General features: G+C 26.5%; 3 protein-coding genes across 4 annotated transcripts; 2 read left to right on the forward strand and 1 right to left on the reverse strand.

Annotated features, from left to right (window-relative positions):
• Positions 1 to 1,339: 1,339 nt before the first annotated feature.
• On the forward strand, positions 1,340 to 7,662 carry LOC127287989 ((Lyso)-N-acylphosphatidylethanolamine lipase). 2 transcript variants are annotated; one of them, XM_051315158.1, is made up of 7 exons: positions 1,340 to 1,527; positions 4,863 to 4,948; positions 5,475 to 5,681; positions 5,747 to 6,076; positions 6,157 to 6,274; positions 6,348 to 6,534; positions 7,061 to 7,662. In XM_051315158.1, exons 1-7 carry the CDS (start codon positions 1,496 to 1,498, stop codon positions 7,292 to 7,294), a joined length of 1,194 nt encoding a protein of 397 aa, XP_051171115.1. In that variant the 5' UTR covers positions 1,340 to 1,495; the 3' UTR covers positions 7,295 to 7,662. The 2 variants fall into 2 exon arrangements, with proteins under 2 accessions (XP_051171115.1, XP_051171116.1); XM_051315159.1 differs by lacking the exon at positions 1,340 to 1,527 and adding an exon at positions 1,589 to 1,737.
• LOC127287990 (uncharacterized) lies at positions 7,663 to 13,281 on the reverse strand. Its single transcript, XM_051315160.1, has 3 exons — positions 12,955 to 13,281; positions 8,950 to 9,562; positions 7,663 to 8,864 (listed from the first exon to the last, which is right to left on the reverse strand). The coding sequence occupies exons 1-3, from the start codon at positions 13,089 to 13,091 to the stop codon at positions 8,466 to 8,468; spliced, it is 1,149 nt and encodes a 382-aa protein (XP_051171117.1). The 5' UTR covers positions 13,092 to 13,281; the 3' UTR covers positions 7,663 to 8,465.
• A 121-nt stretch (positions 13,282 to 13,402) lies between these two features.
• On the forward strand, positions 13,403 to 21,686 carry LOC127287988 (caseinolytic peptidase B protein homolog). The gene is made up of 10 exons (XM_051315157.1): positions 13,403 to 14,000; positions 14,079 to 14,131; positions 18,625 to 18,814; positions 18,904 to 19,154; positions 19,246 to 19,336; positions 19,665 to 19,872; positions 20,246 to 20,378; positions 20,468 to 20,680; positions 20,740 to 21,037; positions 21,265 to 21,686. Exons 1-10 carry the CDS (start codon positions 13,637 to 13,639, stop codon positions 21,396 to 21,398), a joined length of 1,935 nt encoding a protein of 644 aa, XP_051171114.1. The 5' UTR covers positions 13,403 to 13,636; the 3' UTR covers positions 21,399 to 21,686.
• Positions 21,687 to 22,864: the final 1,178 nt, after the last annotated feature.

A 22,864-nucleotide genomic window follows, 5' to 3' on the forward strand; every position in this document is an offset into this window, starting at 1 on the left:
TTTTGGAAAAAAGCATGTCCCCCCTAATTTTGAGAGTTTTGGAGTTAATGAGTTGTTGACATTTTAGCATATAAGGCATTTTACGTTCAATGTCCTAACTCAAAAAATTCACTTCAAATTTTTTTTTATATCTGGTAGTATAACAAAAAAAATTTGTTGACTTGTTTAAAATTTGAAGGTGATAGAGGTAGTGCAAATTTATCAATTTTGCATGAATATTTAATTTTTTCTTTATATATATGAAATAACAAAATTTTTTGTTAAATATATTTCTTATAGGATTTTTTAATGCTCTCTTCGGGTGAATTTTGTTTTTTAAAATTTGACCTAGACTTTTTATATTTAAAACTAAAATTTTCTATTTTCATTAAAATGGATATTTTTAATTTTTTTAAAAAATAAATTAAAAATTGTAGACAATAGATGATGCTGACCCTACATTGGTAAACGTGGAAGTGAACGTGCTGACGTCACAATGTTATTCAAATGGGTGACGTCAGCACGTTCGTGTTTACGTTTACGCAGCCAATGTAGAAAAGTATGATTGCAAGAGAAATATTAATTTTTCTACTAAAGTTTAAAATTCATAATAATTTATAAATATCGATTAATTGCAAATCAATTATTTACAACAAAACTAAGAGACGAATTCAGATTCTTGCAAAAGGACCTTAAGGTACGGTCACAGCACAGCTATAAGTAGAGTTGTCATGGTAACGTATAAGAGTGAAAGAAATGAAGAATGTTCTTATTTCTCTCACTCTTATACGTTACCATGACGACCCTACTTAAATATCCGAGCTGTAACCATACCTTTAAGGTTATGTGACTTTTAGGTCCGTAATATTAATTAGTTTTTAACTTTTGTAAAATACTGAATGGATTGAGTTGAAATTTTATGGAGGAGTTCCAAATATGATAAGAAATGATTGCCAAGTACGAAAATGTTGATATGTTTTAAAATAATTATTATAAAACACTTGAAAATAGTTAGAAAATGTGGGGTTAGGAGTGTCGGATTTTCTAGCAATTTTTATGCCTTTTATTATATTTATTTAACAATATATCAACATTTTTGCACTTCACAACCATTCTTTATCATATTATTTTAAATTCCTCCACAAAATTTCAGCTCAATCCATTCAGTATTTTACGAGAAATATTTCATTTCCATCGTGAAAATTGAATATTGTTAGAGCCAATCAAACTCAGTGATTATCCGTGAAAATGCATCGCTCGCCATTACCTTTATCTACATTGATGATGAACAGTGTGGATGTCACTTCAATTTTCTGAAGAATCTGTTGATGATAACTATACCCTGAGCTATGATAATGCCATCTAGTGTAATATTGAATGGCGTTTACATTTATAAACATTTTTCAACTCCAAAAGTTATGTATAAAAGAAGATTACCTTTGTTTTAAATAATATTTCTTCTTCAATTATAGTGTGAATTGATACTTATTTATAAGAAAAGCATTTAAAAGACCTCATGGCAGATAATGAAATTTCAAAATCAAATAGGTAAATTATAACCATTCATTAAATTATATTTCCCTCTATATCTACGATTTTGTCTATAAATAAACATTTCACATCATTATGCACTTGTCACGCTGTTACGTAGCTAGAAGATTAATAATTGCATTTTAAGAAATTTATTGTTCAAGTGAAATTTAAAAGTGAATTTTATCTTTAACAATGAAGTAATACAATGAGAAACTCAAATGAATGGTAAAATGTCAAACATTATTAAATATTTAAATATTATTTCCTCATATATATGCTCAATTAAAATACATTTCATTAATTTAGAGTAGTAATCTATATTATATAAAATTAATCATAGTTATATTGCATAAGATGATCGCGCAAAATTAACATTAACTTTATTGAAATAATAAGTATTCCTTTTTAAAATCTCTTTTAATTGATTAAATTCCATGGTAATCAAATTATTTGTTATCAATTTGAAATTGTTTAAAATTGAAATTTTAAAGCAATAAATATTTTGTTGAACAAAATTCAAGGGATGGACAATTTTTTGTCACTTATAGAGATTTCTCATTTATTCAGTTTCTTACTTATAAAGGTCCAGGGGTGATTTTTCTCCCTTATAGAGATTTACGAATTAATAAATTTTTTACTTCAAAATAAACAGGTCAAAAGAATTATTATACGTTCCACATATAATTTATTTGTAAATTTTTATTACATTTTAACAAATATTTATTTATTTTTTAAAAATGATAATTTTAGATTATTTTTGTATAAAAAAATATGTCATTTATGTTTGTTTATTTGTTGTTTTAAAATTCTCAACTTCTTTTTCATGAATAATATAGATTTTATGAAAGAGAGTCTGATCAACATTTGTAGAAGATTTACAATTTAAAATTTTTCACTAAGTGAGAGCACATTAATTTTTCTTTTAGACATTTTTCAACTTTTCAAAATTTATTTCAATTTCATAACGAGAAAATTATTTTCAGTTTATTCTTTGCGAGTATAACTGCGGTACTACCTAATTACACAGTGTTACAAAAAAATATGACTTCAAAAACTTCTTATCGGACCTAGTAGAGTTTGTAGAGCATAAAAAAATGAAAAGTATGGTGTATATTTATTTGCTTATACACCCTAAAAATTTAATTATAGAGACGAAATACCATTTTTTGTGAAAAAATCCTTGTAACATTCTTATTTTTTGCCCGATTTGAAATTCTTTTTTTAATTTTTAAGCTGAAAAACAGATCTTTGCAACTGTATAAAGGATTTTTGTTGTATCTTCTTAATTGATGACGATAAAGACCAAATACTTTCAAAATTTTCGATTTTTTATTGTTGCTTTCTCATGCAGGAAGCATTGTAATACCGAAATTTTTCGAACTTGATTTTTTGATGTATCTTTATGTTTTTCGACCTCAGGAATCCAAAAATCATATTTTTAAAAAATGTTCCGTGTGTGTGTGCGTGTGTGTGTATACACTACATTTTCTTAAATATCTCGAATACTATAAGAGCTAAAGGAATAATTTTTTTTAATTGTAGGTCTCACTGGCGGACAAATAATGAGAGTAGTTTGAGCAATATTAATAAAGATTAACTATTATTTTTTTGCATTTAAAAATTTTTGAAAAATCATTTTTTGCCCATAACTTTAAAAAAATTTTAAGACACCTATGAATATTTTTCTTTAATTTTGTCGAATTTTTTAAGACGCATCTTTTCAGCCATTGGCGAACATTCTACTGATATTCTATCCAAAGTTATTGAATTTTTAAAAATTAAAGAAAATCGTTTTTTGCCCATAACTTTAAAAAAATGTATTGAGACCAATAGATATTTATTTCTAGTTTTGTAGAGTTTTTCAAGACGCATCTTTTGGCCTATTAGCGAATATCCTACTGTTATTTTATCCAGAGTTATTGACATTTTGAAATTGAAAAATTTTGAAAAACCTGCCTTTTTTGCCTTATTTATTAAAAAATATTTATGTATATCTTTAAAATCATTATGAACAACTTGGAGAATATTTAAAAACGAATCAATTGACCTATTATTGAACCTTTTTATTGTGAAATATTACGAAGTTATTGATGTTAAAAATCTATCTCTGCAAATACCCAAAAATAAAATTTAACACCTTCTTAAAATTATAATCATACCAAATAAGTTACCATAAATTGATCACAAAAAATCTCTATGGGAAAGCAAAGTGTTCATTTTATGAACACAAAAAGTTCATACTTCAACTTGGCAGCGATTTTTTCAACTTTTTTGATCGATTTGTATAACTGTTTTCTGATGAGATATACCTTCTTTCGTTTTACACATCGAAAGTGTAGTCAATTCTGCTTTAAATGACCCATAATTGGTTAGAATTCGTTAAAATTTGTCTAAGTTATGACACTTTTAATTTTATAGTCACATTAAGTTTCATGTGTGATTTATAGTTTTTTCTAATTTTCATAAAATTTAGTAGATATTTAGTGTAAATGCTTTGTACTCTTTAATTTTTAGTATACACTAACCATCTATTCAATTTTACGAAAATTAATAAAAAATATAAATCACGCATGCAACCTAATGTGACTATAAAATTGTGTGAAAGGAAAGTTGCAAAGATCTGTTTATCAGCTTAAAAATTAAAAAAAGAATTTGAAATCGGGCAAAAAATAAGAAAGTTACAAGAATTTTTTTACAAAAAATTGTATTTCGTCTCTATAATTAAATTGGAGGGTGTATAAGCAATTAAATATACACCATTATTTTCAGTTTTTTATGCTCTACAAACTCTACTAGGTCCGATAAGAAGTTTTTGAAGTCATATTTTTTTTGTAACACAGTGTTATCTTTATTATTTCATTCAGAAAGTATACAAATATTAATAGAACTAAAAACAAAAGATTAAGTAAATAATAATTAAATATTTATTTAATAACATCTAATATTGTAAATCTAAAAAATTAAACAATATTAATAGAATCCACCAGTCATTTACTTGAAATATAACTTTGCAGTTTCAAAAGTTCAAATTCGCATAATTTTGTTAAAGAATTTTTTTCGTCGATACGAAAAAACATGTCGTCTAAAATTGTTTAAAAAATAATATATTTCCATAGGAAACAATAATCTGAATCTCTCCTATTTTTTAATTTCCTTTACTGGATGAATAATTATTTTCTCTAATTTTTAATAATAAGAAATAATTTACTTAAATTATTTTGCCAAACGTCTGGCGAAATACATATTATATTTTTGCTCAATAATACTTTCATTGTGTCATTAATATTTCAAAAGTAGTTTACAATGAAAACAATTTATTTTTATTTCATTTACTTATCAATTGTTTACAGTTGGCTTTGGGGATTGTTCAGTGGATATAGTTGGTCAGGTTCTTCTGCAACGATGTTGAGAACAGTTGAAAAAAAGATTTTATCTTGTAAGTTTATTTTTGTTATATCTAAATTTAATTGTTTAATTAGTTTCTCGTCTTTGTTATAATCTATTAACAATAAAATTTTTGCTGTGTAATATAATTGCCTTGTTCAAAGTGTTTCCGTGAATTACATTACGTAATTCGCCACTTGACTAAGTAAATAATCCTAATATATTTATATAGATATATTGTGTATTTAGTTTGTACTATTTTTTGCTTAGTAATCATGAACCTGCACTGTGTAATTTGTCGGTCTACTTATTTATCCATTGAATTTTTTTACAATTTTATGGGTGAAATTTGTATTGTTTTAAAGAACATGAAAAAAAGAAGAAAAAAAAAATAATAATCCAAGACCTGTTTTTAGAAATTCGATATTTTTAATATAATTCCCTTTTCCTTGACTTCCCTGACTCGTGGCAATGTTAAAATAAACGTTTGGTCAGATTACGAATATATTAAATAATTTAAATATAATACAAGCTATCATCTTAATATAATTATGAACTCAAACTGTAATTTATTTTAGATCTTAAAACAGCATATCGTGGTTGGTACGTCGATATTGGTCCAGTTGTGGGTCCAGCAGATAAAATATGGACGATATCATTAAATGAAGAATCACTTGCAACCCCAATAGTATTATTACACGGATTGGGAGCAGGGGTTGCACTTTGGTGTTTAAATCTCGACACCTTTGCTGCTCAAAGGCCCGTTTATGCTATTGATGTATTAGGTAAATAAATTTTATTAATATACGAAATTAGTATCTAATGATGAAGAAATGTAATATTGTTGCAGGATTTGGTAGAAGTAGTCGACCAGTTTTCAGCAATAAAGCGCAAGAAGTAGAAGAACAGTTAGTTCGTTCAGTTGAAGAATGGAGACGAGAAATGCAATTGGATAAATTTGTACTACTAGGACATTCAATGGGAGGCTTCCTTGCAGCTTCCTATGCTCTTCAATATCCACAAAGAGTAAAACATTTAATTCTTGCCGATCCTTGGGGTTTTCCAGAAAAACCTACAGATTTAGGAAATAGGGCACATGTACCTCTATGGATTAAGGCTATAGCTTTTGTTGTTCAACCTCTGAATCCTCTTTGGGCTGTGCGAGTAGCTGGTCCTTTTGGTAAACGAATTCATATTCATATAATATTAACAAATTTATTAATTAATTAAAAGTTATTAATTTTCAAAATATCGTTACAGGACAGTGGCTTATTGAAACAACTAGACCGGATATAGTGAAAAAATTCTCACCTCTTTTGAAGGAGGATCTAAGTGTAATTTCACAGTATATTCATCAATGCAATGCACAAAGTCCAACGTAAGAAACTTTTAATTTATTTTTATTGAAAATTGAATTTTTAATATTAAATCGATGATTTATATTTGACTAGTGGCGAAAGTGCTTTTCATGCAATGATGCATGGATTTGGTTGGGCGAAAAATCCAATTATTAAACGTATGGATAAATTAGATGCAGAAATTCCTATGACACTTATTTATGGGAGCAGATCTTGGGTTGACAATTCGGCAGGAGAAATAATTAAGCAATCTCGAGAAACATCTTATGTCAATGTTCAGGTAAACAGAATTTAATTTAATTCATTTAATTAAATTAATTTAATAATCCAAATAGTTTTGTAATGACTGGAAAAAGAGATTGTGGTTGTATGATATGTTAGTGTGGTCTGTGTTGAGTTATACAACAGATGGTACAGAATGGTAAAAGGAAGAGAACTACCATAATATCTGAAGAGTTTAAAAAAAGAAAGAGAAATGGAACAGAGTAGTTAGATTTAGAATGGGAGAAGAGAAAGGAGTAGATGAAAAGATAAGATGGATTCTGAATGAGAATAGGCAAGGTGAGAAATGGATACATGAACTAGAACAATTGAGAAAGAATGAGAAGAATAGTTGAATTAAATTTACCCAGGGTGGGTTAGAATTAATATTAATTTTGACGAAGCTAAAATGGAACGGGAAAAGGAAGCCCGGCACTGACGGATAATAGAATAAGTAGATTAAGAAATTGTATTAGCTTGCAATTTGGCAGGGAGAGTAATTATTCAAATTTAAAAAAAAGTAAAATTTTTTCAATTTGAAACAGGTTATATCTGGTGCGGGACATCATGTTTATGCTGATAAGAGTGAGATATTTAATAAACATGTATTAGAGGCATGTATTTTTAGTGACAACATTCCAAATTCTATTTCAACCTCTAATATTAAAATAGAATTAAAAGATGATAATGAACAGGATTCTAGGAAATTGGAAATTGAAAAAATCCACAGGGTAAAGAATGATAAATCAGAAGCACATCAACCAAGGAGTACTAGTTGAAAATTAATTGTATGTAATTTATTTGTTCGTAATATTAATTTATATCTATTATTTGAAGTGAAAAAAATTTGCTTCTCTAGAACCAATTTTAAACTGTATTAGTGACAGTTAAGTATTTGCCGTATTTATGACAAATATTACTCACACAAAGCTGATAAGATATGCAAGTCACGCTTTTACACACTCGTTTTAATAATTAAATTGATCACAAATAATCTTGAGGAACGTTTAATGAAGTTAATGTATTTATTCGTCATTTAAATTCAATTACTTTTAAACTGAAACATAACAAATCCTGATAATAATTAATAAATAGACATTGAACACTTAATTAAATATTGATTTTAAAACTGAAATAATTATTTTCACAAAGAAATTTCTTTTATTGGTCTATCTTGAATTTTAATGTCAATAAAATTGTGCCTATATTAAAATAAATACTAAATTATTATTAGTAAAATAGATACTAGTTTATAATAATGACACAAAAATAGCAGGCTATTTTAATTTAATTTTCGATTCATATATTTAGTTTCCAAATGAACGTCGACATTTAATGTACCTTTAATTATTCTTGCTCTCTTAATAATTTTAGATTTTATTTAACATATAAATATCCCAATTTAGGAAACGTGCACCAATTTATCAATATCTTGAAAAACACAAATTGGTGCAAATAAATTGTATATACATAAAATTTACATAAAAAAAAATAATAATTAACAACTTTACTACGATTAGAGAAATCAATTTTTTTTATATATATACTTATACTGTATATACTTTTATTCGGAGACGTTTATGCATTATATTATATTGTCAATAGAACTTATATTTAAAAAATCATTTTAATTAAGAAAACAATTTAATGGCAAGTTATTGCTTCCTTTGAAAAAGCATATCAGCTGCATCAACAATTTTTTGAGTGTAATAATAAAAATAAGTTATTTGCTTTAGAGTTATTATGTTAAGTTATGCATTATTTTACAAAAAATCATAGTGAGAAAAGAAAAATAGTGATAAAATTTATAAATATATTAAGCAAAATACGTATGTTAGTATTTTTATAAATTTTAAATTTTGTTAATTTGTTACATTATTTGAAGTGGATTATGGTTTGCATATAATGGATGTAAATAAAATGATTTGTTTGTTAATAACTTTTCTATATTTATTTACAATCCTCGAAATCTTTTTGATTATCATCATCGTTATGGTAATAATTATAATCATCATCAACGTTAGAATAATCATCAACGTCAGAATAATCATCAACGTTAGAATAATCATCAACGTCAGAATAATCATCAACGTCAGAATAATCATCAACGTCATCATCATCATCATTATCGTTGTCGTCGTCGAAATTTTCAAAATTTCTGTCATTATCATTCCTAGACTTTCTTTTTAATTTAGCTTTAATTTCTTGTTGTTTCAAAAAATTGTTAAATAATGTTCGCCTCTCATTATTTGATAGAAATTGCTCGGCGGTAAAATTTTCTGGAAATTTATTTTCAGATGTAGACTTCCTGTGATTTAACATTCCACTTTTTTCTAAAGATGTTTGAATCTAAAACATTATTTTGTTAATCATTATATTTTTTTTTGTATAACTTTACAGAAAATTTTAGTAGAATATAAAAATAAATGTTTACCTTACTCATAATAAGGGAACAATCTAAACCAAGAACATCGTTTCGCATTTCTGGTAAATTAATGTCTAAATCAATATTCTCTTCAATTTGTGTAGATGCGTCTAGTTTACGAATATCAGATTTAGTTTCGGATGAAAATTTCGTAAATATAACTGATTCACAGTTTCTATTTATTTTATTAGCCGGTACATAATCATCACCAAAATCAATTGTCGATAATCTCCTCTCTACTTCATTTAAAATAAATAATTTTCTATCTTTAACAAATTTAATATGAGGTACAAGACCTATTACTCGAAGTTGTGATAATTCGTGTTGTAATTGTCCACCACAATTTTGTAATATTTCTTCAGTTGATTCGTTAAATGACGTATCAAATCTGCTGTGCCAATAAACATTGATGAATTTAAAATCATTTGTTACGCTAACTTGAGAAATTTCTATGCCTCGACCAACAAGTTGTGGAGCTACTTCACCTGTTGTCATTAAATCCGTTATGTGTTTCATAAATAATTTATTAAGAACCACAGTTCTACGGCTCTTGTGTTGTGTTATGCTTGTTTCGTATTTTAAGGAAGGAGGCCGCGATGACATATTATTATGGAAGTGTTTTCTAAAAAAAAAAACAAAAACTGTTTATTTACTCCATTTGCATTCGTCAGGATGTTTACAGCGTTGATTTGTTGTTGTTTCCCACAAATTAAGATTTGATCAAATTTAATATCTGGCAAATTAATTTTCGTCTAAATAAAATTTCTGCAACATTAATAATAATCGCGTTAATGAAAATTCTGCAAATTAATATTTAAATAATTTAATATTCTTCAAAAGTAATATTCTAGAGAATAAGATTCTATTAAATCATAATTCTAAAATATTTGTTTTAGAGTTTTTTCATGCATCCCGTTTATCGATCTAAGTTTTATTAATTTTTTATATTCAGAATTGTTAAAACGATGCTGAAGTATGCAACGTTTATGATCAATGATTAGAAATCAATTTTTATTTAACACGGAAAATTATAAAACTATTTATCTAAAAAAATTATTTTTTGTTTTGTTGATTAATGGAATAAATGGATTCTCTCTAACGCCTGCTCGGAAAGTGCAACTTTCTTGGTTAAAAAAGTATTGGGGAAGTTGAACATTTATTAACTCCTCGGCCGAGCGTGGGGAAAGTAAATTGTAATATTTTTTTAGTTTTTCTTTGATAAATAATAAATAATAATAATAAATAAAACATTGTTCATTTTAAAAAACCAAATAGTTGTCACTATATATAAAGCATATATACATTGTTAATTCTTCCTAATTAATATAAATGCATTTCCTCGCGAGGCGTTGGAGAAAACGTCGTGTGCGACACGTGGGAAAGAATGATTTTTCTCGAGTGATTGCTACTCTCACTGCGCTCGAGCAGTAAACTTCACTCTCAAAAAATCACCCACTTTCCCCACTAGTTGCACAATGTACTATGAATAAAATTTTCTCCAACGTTTTGTTGTTTTATTTTTTAGTTTTATTATTAATTAATTTATTTTATTTTTGTTTTATTTATTTTAATTGTTTTTGATTATTAATTAAAATTTAATTCTGACTCCAGATATTATTTCTCCATCGTATGGGTGTTTTTTGGATGTTCATCTTTTTATATTATTTTATTGACGATTGTGAGAATGACTGATTACTAATTTTAGTTTCATCGTTTTATTTGGTAAATTGTATTTATGTTTATTTTATTTATTATTTTGTATATTGATTTTTTATTTTTATATTTTCTGTTATGTTGTTTCTTGTATTATATAATAATAAAATGCTTGGTCTGTCCTTCTATCCTAACTTGAAGTTGGCCTTTTCTGATTTCACGTGTTTTTTTGAATAGTAATCTTATGACGTGTCAAATTTTGACAATTCTTTTTCTCATTTTTGCCAAAGTTGTCTAATTGTGTTTCCAAATTTCGGAATAAGTTTCTTTAAAATTCCAAATTCGAAAATTCAAAGCTGAATTTTTAAAAATTAATTTTTAAGGTACCAGGGGCCAACGAATACCTATTAAATATTAATTATAAAATCACAGGTCTCGAATCAACTTAAAGACAAAAACAGATTTACAGATTTTTAAATAAAATTTTTTTTTTAATAATAATACTTTTCGAAGGGTTAAAGTTGAAATTTTTAGAAATAATTAAATTTCAAAAGATATCATTAATTTTCAAACAATTATTAAATTTTACAGAACTAAAAATAATTAATCAAACAATTTTTGGAAAACATTTTTTAAATTTAATTGAATTTTCAAAGATTTAAAACTGAGATTTTTGAAATTAATTGAAACTTTAAGTGTTTTGTAATTAAAATTTTAGATGATTTCACTAAAAATTTATTAGAAAATGCGGACAAAATACAATAATTTGAAAATCATTTTTAATTGAAAAATGGTTTCAGATAGTTGAATTTTCAAAAAATATTATTAAAATAGTTAAAAATAATTGAATTTCCTTAGAGTTATAATTGAAATTATTAAATTAAAAAAAAAAAAATTTCGATGGAAAATTTTAGAAATAATTAAATTTTAGATGCTTTTAAATTCAAATTATTGAAAATTCAATTAATTTTAAATTCAAATTTTTTAGAATAATTAAATTTTATTTGATTTTAAATTTGGAAAATAAATTAATTGAAAATTTTGGGAAATTATTGAATTTTAATTGATATTTTGGATAATAATTTAATTTAAGTTCATTTTTGATTTAAAATTTGGATAATTAATTTTGAATAGTAGAAAATAATTGAATTTTATTTCATTTTAAATTGAAAACTTGGTAAATAATTAAATTTTTAATTGAAAATTTTCGATAATTATTGAATTTTAATTGATTTTGAATTAAAATTTCTTGTAATAATTGGATTTTAGTTTATTTTGAATTGAAATTTTTTAAAAAATAATTCAATTTTATTGTGATATTTTTTTTTAAATTATAAACAATTGTTAAATTTCATAAAAATTTTAATTGAAAAATAATTTTGATATATTTGAATTTGTGATGTATTTCATTAAAATTATTAAAAATAATTAATTTAGTGAAGAATCATTTTAGTTCAAAATTTGTTAAATAATTGAATTGAAGAAGATCTGAAGAAGATCTACATTTTATACTAAAAAAATGTATTTTATTTACATTTTTTTCAAATGTAAAAAAATAAATGTCACATTTTATTAAAATAAGTCGATAAAAAGTCGTATTTTTGAAAAAAGTCGGAAAAAGTCGTATAATCCGAGGCCTGTAAACATATAATTTTCTTTATTATCATTTAATATGTAATAATATTCTAATAAATTAAATTATTATTGATAATATTAATCTTTAATTTCTTTATGACAAACAATTAAATACTCAATTTGGCGCACTTGCGCGCGTTTAATTTTGCTAGTATATATTATTTAACCTTTTGTATTTTTGTTTTTGTTATTAATTCGTCTCATATTAATTTAATTTCTTTGTATTTTTGTTTTTAATTTAATTTTATATTTTTTTGATTAGATTCCCTGAAGAGGAAATCAGTGTGATTTCAAAACGTTGGAGAAAATTTTATTAAAATCCATTTCTCCGAATGTTATCGTTTTTGTTATGAAACCCATTCAAATACAAGAAATATTTTTTTGGCAAAAAATTATAGAATTTTTCATTTTAAAAAATTATTTCTTTAAAAATCGTTTATCATAAACCTATACTTTAGCTTCGTGCTGTTAAATGATAATTTTTTATTATTGTTCCACAAACAATATTTTTTCAAAGATTTAGTTTTTTACACGTGCCTCTTTATTGCTTTAAATTTTTTAACATTTATTATTCAGGATTTTCCGAGGTTGTTTTTGTCAACTTAGAAATTTAATTAAATTAAATTTACTGCTTCACTTAAGTTTGCGAACTGTCTTGTCAAAATAGGACTTTTATTACCAAATGGTGGTTATTTCATGCAGAAGTAGTTAAATAAAGAAACGTACTTTTTTTTACCAGTAGACATCATTTTCTTTAAAAATCTGGCTTCTCTATTACTAAATTGAATACCGGTAGTACAAAGGCAACGACTTAGGTTAGGATTTAAAACAACATTGTTCCACCGAATAATTGATGACTGCATTTCACAGGTTGAAGAAAACTGTTAAAATATTATTTTTCCTTTCTTCTGCTTAAATGGCAATATTACTGTTCTAATTGGTTTCAATTTGATATTTTGATAGTTGATCAACACCAAAATCAAATGTTCTTAAATTTTAAGTAAAATCCCTGAACTATAAAACTATCTAGAATGCGGACCAACAGTCTTGTGCATCACGTCAGCAAGTAACGTAAACTGCATGAGATAGAAAAAGATAGATGATATTTATGTCACCTCTGCAACATTTATCTCATGAAAAGGCACCATTATTCGACTTTTTTTCTTTTTGTGTGCGCCTTTATTTTGTTTTGAAAGTGATTTGAATGTTTAGTGTTGGCCTATTGACAGATGATGAAATTGTTAAGTAAATGATGGCATTGAAATAATTTCAAAAAATATGCATTTGCTCATTGTGCGGAAGTTTATTTATTTGTCAACAGGATGAAAGTTTAAATTATTTATTAAATATAATAAAGTTTAAAATCTAATTTCCAAAGTCACGTGGTTTACTTTAAATTAACCTAAAAATGTTATACTTGGAATGCCTAAAAAGTTGTGTTAATATAAACAAAAAGGAAAGTTTAAAATTATTTTTAAATATTTTAAAATCAAGAAAAACTAATAAACCTAATATATTAATTAAACTGAATAACGAAAAATGTTATTTTCGTTCAAGACATATGATTTCACCTTTACACGAAACTATTGGCACTGTACCTATTTTAAATTATTTTTCACGTCTAATTTCGATCGTTCAAGTAAATAACTATAAATATAATAGAGAAGATTATTCTTCGTATTCAGATAGCAGAAATTCGAAAAAATTGATGTATATTTTCAGCAGCCTTTGTGTAGGAATAGTTCTAACTGATGGTTCTAATAATAGTAAAGGTAATTATTTTTTAATTTGTTTTATATATTATAATCCAAAAGTGATAAAGATTTTAATTAGCGTATTTATTTTTCTAGAAAAACGATTCTTCAAGGCAGCACAGTATGGGAACATTCAAGATATTAAAAGGGTATTCAATAATTATAATAAAGTCGTATTAAATTTTTTTGTTTTTTTTTTGGATAAACTCTTAAAATATTTCATTGTCTCTTTTTGGAGGAAGCATTGTTTTATCAAAAATTTTCAAATTAAAATTACGAAATATTTTTATAAAAGTCGTAAAATTTGTAATAATGATTTTTCATATCCATACAATTCATTTTTGGCAATTATTTTATAAAATTTAATATATTTGATTATTGGAATATTGATAAATGAAACATTATTTCATTTTGCTTCCTCATGGAAGAAACTATGTAGTCCTTCAAATTAAATTTTTTTTTTCAAATGCAGAAAACATTTTTTTCTATCCATAAATACACTGAAAAAAAAAATTTATTTGATTCAAATACCGGTGTATTTGGTTATTATCAAATATATAGTATTTGAATCAAATATTTCTTATTTGAATCAAATAAATTGTATTTGCTTCAAATACTGAAATATTTGATTCAAATACTATATATTTGATTCAAATAAATATTTATTTGATAATAATCAAATACATCGGTATTTGAATCAAATAAATTTTTTTTTTCAGTGTATAATCCAACCAAATGAAAACTAATTCAGTTGAATTGAAATGAATACACCCTGGGCTTCAGTGAATCTCGCTTAGCGACAAATTCGAAAATTGGACCTTGCCAAAAAATGTAATTAATTTTAATTCATCTGAACTACTTTTTTTTACTGGGATATGAGTCTGATTAAACATACTAGGCTCCTGAGGTGAATAGGTTTTACAAAAATGAATGCAAAATTGGCAAGTGAGGTTTGAATTAGTTTGAAATTTTTTTGAATTACCCAGTAAAAAAACTAATTCAGATGAATTGAAATGAATTAACTTTTTTTGGCAAGGTCCAATTCGTATTTGTCGCTAAGCAAGATTCAGAGAAGTATATTCAATTCAATTCGTACCAATGAGTTTTCTTCGGTTGAGAATTCAAACAAAAAGACCAACTCGTCTATTGAATTCGTGCTGACGAATTGAAAAAAAATTAAAGCTCAAAAGTTTGTTCATTGAATTAGTACGGGTGGAGAGTTTGGAAGTCGAATACAGCTTTATCGAATTCAGAAGAATTTGTCGCTAAGCGGGATTCACTGAAGCCCAGGGTGTATTCATTTTAATTCAACTGAATTAGTTTTCATTTACTGGGGTAGTCCCTCAGAGTGTCAAAATCCGTTTAGAACGAAATCCTAGCTGCTCGTGTTCGCCAAATATACACGTTTAATCAAATCAGAGCTGTTAAATTTTTTTATGTAAAAATTAAGTGCAAGTTAAAAATGTATAAGCTCAACAGAAACAATACCACTAGTAAATTACATATGGAATTTATCATTGGAAATACGTGTGTTCATTAATAAAAATAATTTAAAATCTTTGAGAAAATTATATAAACAATAAGTAATTAAATAATAATCTGTTGATAAGTCTTTTACTATTTTAAATAAAAATTTTTGAGAAAAAAATGAACAGTAAATTGTTCTTTGTATAATTTGTGTTAAATAATTTTATTTTTATAATGTTTTTATTTAAATAATTGTATATATGTACAGATTATAATATATTTATTTGAAGATTAATAAATAAAAAAAGTCCTGATGATGGCACTCAATCCAGAGGCCGAAACGTTGGCTAAAACGAGCATATAACATCTTATGTCTCTTTAATTTACAACACAAAAAACTAAAAATTTATACATAAAATAATTGTATTCCTTGCATTGAAACGAATTGATTGGTATAAATAAAGTATATGTTTTACCCAAAATTAATTAAAATTTTCTTAATTTTTCAAAAAGTTTAATTAATATAAAACATTTTGTAACTCGAAATGTTTTGAATAAAACAAATTAAATCAATGAAATGAATTAAAGAAATTTATTTTTTTTTTGCTTCACACAATGAGAAAGCAAAATGTTCATGAAATTAACATAAAGGTCCCTCTACTTGTTTATAATTTTGTTATAAAAATAATGTTTCATTTATCAATTTCCCAATAATAAAAAAATCAACTAATATAAATTGAGAGACCACTTGCAAAAGTAAGATTAAAAAGTTCAAGCTTTCATTTAATACAAATTTCAAATTTTTCTAAACACTTGTCTAGAAATTGTAATCCATCAAAGTTGAACAATGAAAATTCGCTAAAAATGAAAATTACACAAATTACACATCATATCTTCGGTTCTATTTATCGAAAAGACTTCGGTATAGGACCATTTAACGGCAAATTTTATAATTTTTCCGAAAAGGCTTTAACTCTCACGTGCCTGAGTTCAGTTTTTGACGTGTGTGCCTGAGGGACCCAGTTGCTTTAATTCAATAAAAAACAAGATTTTAATAACAGGATATTCAATATTTTATGCTCACATATTGTTTAAAATGTACGTTATAGTATCAGCTTATCTAATTGGATAACGATTTTGAAAAAGTATTTTCTTAAATAAAAGTAGATGGAAAAGCAAATTGTCTGGGTCCGAGGGACCCAGCTCAGGCACGCAGGGGTTAAAAAAACTTTATAGGGCCTTATCGGGTGTGGCGGGACACTGTCAGGGTGTCTACTAGTCCTGGAAGTCCTGGAAGTCTTGGAAATGTCCTGGAATTTGAAAAAATGTCCTTGAAAGTCCTGGAATTTTAATTTTTGTCCTTGAATTTTTTATATTTTGCTTTTAAATTTTCAAAAATTTCTAATTTTGTCAATCAAGTTGAAAAAAAATTCATTAAATAAGTAAAATGAAAATTTACTTGAGTAATTAATTAATTTTTTAATAATTTCTGAAAACAATAGTTAAACTAAAAATTTTTTTATTCCTTAAGGTCATCCAATTTAATGTTCTGGAAAAATAAGAAATTTGTCCTGAAAAGTCCTGGAAAAGTCCTGGAATTTTAATTCAGATTTTTAGTAGACACCCTGACTGTGATATTTCAAACAGATAAGTTGACAATGCTGCTTATTCTGATGTAAAAGTGAGATCGGATTTGGTAAATCGTTAAGTAATTGTTATTTTTTACCTATTTCCGGGGCTTCTTGGAAAATAATTCTTCCTGTTTTTAACTCATTTTTTTACGCCCTTTCGATTGGTAATATGCAAAAAGTGGAACAAATTTTAAAAAACTCTGGAAATCGCGATTTTTAGAGATCGGATTCGGTAAATCGTTAAGTAATTGTTATTATTTATCTCTTTCCGGCGCTTCTTCAAAAATAATTCCTCTGGTTTTTGACTCATTTTTTTACGCCCTTTCGATTGTTAATGTGCAAAAGTTGAACAAAATTTAATAAACTCTTGAAATAGCGATTTTTAGTGTTTAGTGGGTAAGAATCTTTAGTTATTTTCTTCCAATGTGTTTCTGCTTAGTCAATACAGTCATTTTTGCTGTAATTATTTTTAGTATACATTGTCATGTTGTACTTTTATGTTCTTTTGATAATTTTGTTCAATTAAATATGCAGGGAATAGGTTTTGATTTCGTTAAAGTTTTAACGTTACGTTCTTCAGCCCAATTGTAAAAGTGAAGTCTTATTATGCTAAAGCTTTTCTATATGATAAGCACTTTTTTGACGTAAAATCTTTCGATACACTGAAAATGACAGATTATATCAATTGTGAAAGTTTTAAATTTAGTATAAGGAAAAGTGTTATAAAATAAATACTCTCAGAGTTCTGTGAAAGTTAAGTGCTTTAATTTATTAGTATTTAAGTTTCTTTCGAAATTCCCAAAACACAATACATTATTGTGGGATAGACTCGATTGTCCATCATCATTACCGTCGAATACTGATTCGGGACACTCATGATGACGGCTAATAATTCAATCGAGTGTATTTAAGTACACCTAAAATGTGCTGACATGAGGAACAGCTTCTTCGTTTGCAGCAACTGTGACTCGGATTAATGGTTCAAAAAAAATCCCTGTATTTTTATCAATATTTGAAACAATATGAAAGCATGAATTACTTGTTTTCTCTTTATTTTTTTTTGGTTTTTGTGACGTTCAGATGATGAAAACTATGATTTAAGCAAGTGTCCCGCCACGTTTTTTTGTGTCGGTCGGTAGTCGCGGAACATTATCGTAATTCGTAAATTATTATCTTCTTTTGTTGAATGACAAATTTTTTGTTTGTTATTCGTTGTAGGTGAATCTATTCTGATAATAATAAGAAATTAATTTGATTCCCTTTTCTGCGTCGTCATTAACAACTTTTATTTTACGTACGATTTTTCTTCTTCCCTTCTTAAATAACTTTTCGCTTATAGCTGAATGTCAGAACTAGTAATAGAAGACAACTCATTTTTTCACATTCTAAAATGAATTCCGGCCAACGACCTAAGAAATTACATTTTATGGAAAATAACAGACACCTTAATATATATTTATATACAGATTTCAATATAATAGTTTTTTTTAAGATATTGGATTCACAGTTTAAAATTTGTTAAATTTAATTAAAATCAATTGTAGGCTATAGCTGACGGTATTGATGTTAATTTGAAGCACCCTCTTGGTTGGACTGCTTTACATGTTGCTGCAATAAATGGTAATGCAGAAGTCATTAAGTTCTTAATATCCAAAGGAGCTGATGTTAATTTAGGCGATGAGTTTAGTAGTATTTATAAAACAGCTGTAGAGAAAGGATTACATCCAACAGAAGGTAAATTATCGATTAACAATCTTACTTCAGATATTTTTTTTATGATGTTAATTTCTAATTTAAAAAAATGTTAAACTTAATTCTTTTAGTTGCTGTAAAACGTGAGGAGGAATTTTCAGACCATTTAAATAACAGAGCATCTTTTAGAGGTTTTACAGCATTACACTATGCAACATTGTCAAATTCAAAAGAATGTGTTCAAGTTTTGTTGGATTCAGGAGCAAATCCTTCAGTTCAAAGTGAACAAGGCTATCGTGCTGTTGACTATGCTAGAGAGGGCGAGGTTAAAGAATTACTTATAAAATATAATATCAAATACGATGAAATAATGAAAGAAAGGGTAATAGCGCTATTAATGCAATCTTTTTCTTTAATAAATAAAGTTTATTTTTAATTTTATTCTTTTTTCACATTGTGGTAATTTGATTTAGGAAGCAGAAGAAAGACGAAGATTTCCTTTAGAGCAAAGATTAAAACAATACATTGTTGGTCAAGAGGGTGCAATTTCTGTTGTGGCTTCGAGTAAGTAACATTTTTTATTTTCAAATAAATTATTATTAATGCTAAATATTTATTTAACCTTCTCTTACATAAGAAGAACTAACATAAGAAATTTTTGTATATTATTTGAACCTTCACAGCACCTAAACTTGCAACAATATTCGCAACAATGCCTCAACATTCTAAAATTGCAGAAATAATGGCATCATTAAGACAATGTTGGCAATATTGATGAAACTTTAGGTACTGTGGGGAAATATCTTCCAGGGGTCGAATTTTTATTTTTATATATATTTATTAAGTTTTCGAAGGGAATATAATTATTTCAATAAAGAAAAGTAAATTTCAGCCATTCGACGAAAGGAAAACGGTTGGATAGATGAAGATCATCCATTAGTCTTCTTATTTCTTGGCTCTTCGGGAATTGGTAAAACGGAATTGGCCAAACAATTGGCTAATTACATGCATAAAAATAAACGAGAAAGCTTTATTAGACTTGATATGTCTGAATATCAGGAGAAACATGAAGTTGCAAAACTTATTGGAGCTCCACCTGGGTAAAAATAAAAATTGATTTTATATTCATAACTTTTTTGATAAGGTTACAAACTTATAAATTATTGGCATCCCAGCTAAAAATCCCTGTACAGGATCCTTAAAGGATTCCTAGAGGTTCTTACATAGGATTTTTAAAGGTTCTCTGAGGGATCCTGTTAAGAATCCTACGCAGGATCCCTGTTCCAATATCCTGCGTAGGATTCTTAACAGGATCCCTCAGGGAACCTTTAAAAATCCTATGTAAGAACCTCTAGGAATCCTTTAAGGATCCTGTACAGGAATTTTTAGCTGGGATAATTATTGGGATACTGAGATAATTATTGGAATAACTACTGGATCAATAAAAAAATGAGTAAAAATAATTATTAACAGATATGTAGGTCATGATGATGGAGGTCAATTAACTAAACAGTTGAAAAAATTTCCAAATGCTGTTGTATTATTTGATGAAGTAGATAAAGCTCACCCAGATGTATTAACTGTTTTACTGCAACTTTTTGATGAGGTATTTTATAATTTTCTAAAATTCGACTTATTTTTTCTGTCAATTAATTGTTCCATGAATTATAATTATATCGTTGAAATATTTATTAGGGTAGATTGACTGATGGAAAAGGTAAAACCATTGATTGTAAAGGGGCAATATTTATTATGACATCTAATTTAGCAAGTGAAGAAATAGCAGAACACGGAATGCAATTAAGAGAGGAAGCTGAACGTATAATTTCCCAAAGACTTGAAAAAAAAGAAAGTAAAGATGAAGAATTGGAACACATTGAAATTTCACGAAATTTTAAAGATGAAGTTGTAAGTTGTATTATTTTTTTTTAATTTTGCTTCAATAATTGATTTGGATTTTCTTTTAGGTTCGACCAATTTTAAAATCACACTTTCGAAGGGACGAGTTTTTAGGACGAATCAATGAAATAGTTTATTTCTTACCATTTTCTCGAGGTGAGCTTATACAGTTAGTTTCGCGAGAACTTGAATCATGGTCGGTACGAGCTAAAGAGAGACATGGAATAGAATTAAAATGGGACAGGGAAGTTTTGTCAGCATTGGCGGATGGATATGATCCACATTATGGAGCCCGCTCCATTAAATATGAAGTTGAAAGGAGAGTCATTAATCAATTAGCTGCAGCTCATGAACGAGGATTAGTGAGTAAGTATTTTGTTTAACAATAATTAAAAAAATATTTACTGAGGGTAAGAAACGCATCTAAAACGTAGTTTTTCAAATTTTATTTTAAATTCAAATAAAAATTTCATTCATTGGTACTTCTATAGAGATAATGATATAAAAAGAAAACTACAATTTTATATTATTTCATGAGTTTTTCCCTTCTGAAGTAATAGAAAGATAAAACTAAAACATTTTTAAATTAACAGGTAAAGGATGCTGTGTACTCTTGAAATCAAAATGGCACGAAAATGGTGTTAGTATTCATTTATCTGTCAAGCCTGCAGGAGGAAAGAAATTTAAAGATATTATCGTTACTGATAGTTTATTTAAACAAAAATAATAGCAATTTCTACTGCTCAAATGAATTTTCTTTAGAATCAGTACATTGTAGAATAATTTTTTGATGTTTTGATTAATAAAATAAGGAGAGTATTTGCATAGAAATAAAAAATATTTTTATATTACAATCAAATCATTTATGGTTTTCAAAGTGTAACGTGGTTATTTAATAACTGCGTCCAAAGTTATTTTCTGTGAGTTGCTGACAACTAAAATGTTTTGTATCTTGAAAGTCAAAAAATTATGAAATTATTTAATAATAGTAAATAAAAAACGAGGATAATTTGAATTTATTTATTTATATATTCTAACCTTAGTTCGAAAAACCTTTGTAAAGGTAAAATAGGTAAAATAAGGTAAAATATTGAAAAATCAATATTTAATTTACTCAATTCAACAGTAATTTTTATTCATTTTTCTCATTATTTTCAATCACTATGAATGTGCGACGCATTCGTATCGTCTCGTTTTCGAACGTCACCGTTTTGTAATCGATAGTATAAAATACCTCAAAACATATTCCATTTGTTAAATTTACTTCATTTCAATAACAATTTGGTGAAATTGATAAAAAAAATTATGTAACTCCTTAACCCTCCTATGGTTTAATTAAATTGCAGAAATCGATACCAAAACGGTTCATTTAATCCTGCAAAGAAAATTTTATATTTCAACATTTTTTTTTTTTGGGTCGTTGATTATGAATCCAAAGTCCGTTTTTGAAAATTTAAAAATGACGGATATTTATGTATTTTTTTTTTTAATTTATCGGATTCGCTTGAAAATTGTTACACGGAGGTTTTCGGAGTCACTGATCACGAATCTGAAGTTTGTTATCAAAAATTCAAAATTGCGATTCTAATATGGCGATTAAAAATTCAAGAAGTTGTACTAGGTTTCTGGAAATCAGTACTTGTGGCTTTTGGTGGTCTCTGACTTTAGATTCGTGACCAGCGATTTCAAAAACCCAGGAGTAACGATTTTCAATCAAATCCGCTAAATAATAAGAAAAATTTTCAAAAATGTCAGCCATATTGGATTTGCCATTTTGAATTTCTAAAATCTGACATCATACTCGTTATTAGCGATCCAAAAAAAATCTGTCTATACTAGTTGGTACCATTCGAAGATTAATCTACAAAAATAATACTATTTAAAGGGAAATCATTCCCATTTACATCAGTATTATTCAAAAGTAGTAGTATTATTCACAGCAGTTAAAAAAAAAAAATGTACATCAGAATTAGTATTGTTCGGCCTACTTGAATAGAAGCCAAGAATATTCCCCACTTAAATTAAATGTGAAATATTCTTACAATAAGAATATATTATTTATTGTAAGAATATTTCCCATTTACTTTAAGTGAGGAATATTCTTGGCTCCTATTTAAGTCCGAACAATACTAATTCTGACGTACATATTTTTTTTAACTGCTGTGAATAATACTACTACTTTTGAATAATACT

This window comes from Leptopilina boulardi, unplaced genomic scaffold (genome assembly GCF_019393585.1).
Source record: "Leptopilina boulardi isolate dan_hultmark-lab unplaced genomic scaffold, ZJU_Lbou_2.1 LbouV2_38, whole genome shotgun sequence".
Taxonomy (NCBI): Eukaryota; Metazoa; Arthropoda; class Insecta; order Hymenoptera; family Figitidae; genus Leptopilina; species Leptopilina boulardi.

Bases quoted from the DNA above. Each gene is read 5' to 3' on its own strand.
- LOC127287989 (XM_051315158.1), top strand. From the start codon at position 1,496: ATGGCAGATAATGAAATTTCAAAATCAAATAG. The intron at 4,949-5,474 runs GTAAGTTTATTT...AATTTATTTTAG, and splicing joins TGAAAAAAAGATTTTATCTT to ATCTTAAAACAGCATATCGT. The intron at 5,682-5,746 runs GTAAATAAATTT...ATATTGTTGCAG, and splicing joins TTATGCTATTGATGTATTAG to GATTTGGTAGAAGTAGTCGA.
- LOC127287990 (XM_051315160.1), bottom strand. From the start codon at position 13,091: ATGCAGTCATCAATTATTCGGTGGAACAATGTTGTTTTAAATCCTAAC. The intron at 9,563-12,954 runs GTACGTTTCTTT...TTTTTTTTTTAG, and splicing joins ATGTCTACTGGTAAAAAAAA to AAAACACTTCCATAATAATA. The intron at 8,865-8,949 runs GTAAACATTTAT...ATAATGTTTTAG, and splicing joins GTTCCCTTATTATGAGTAAG to ATTCAAACATCTTTAGAAAA.
- LOC127287988 (XM_051315157.1), top strand. From the start codon at position 13,637: ATGTTATACTTGGAATGCCTAAAAAGTTGTGTTAATATAAACAAAAAG. The intron at 19,155-19,245 runs GTAATAGCGCTA...AATTTGATTTAG, and splicing joins ATGAAATAATGAAAGAAAGG to GAAGCAGAAGAAAGACGAAG. The intron at 20,379-20,467 runs GTATTTTATAAT...AATATTTATTAG, and splicing joins TACTGCAACTTTTTGATGAG to GGTAGATTGACTGATGGAAA.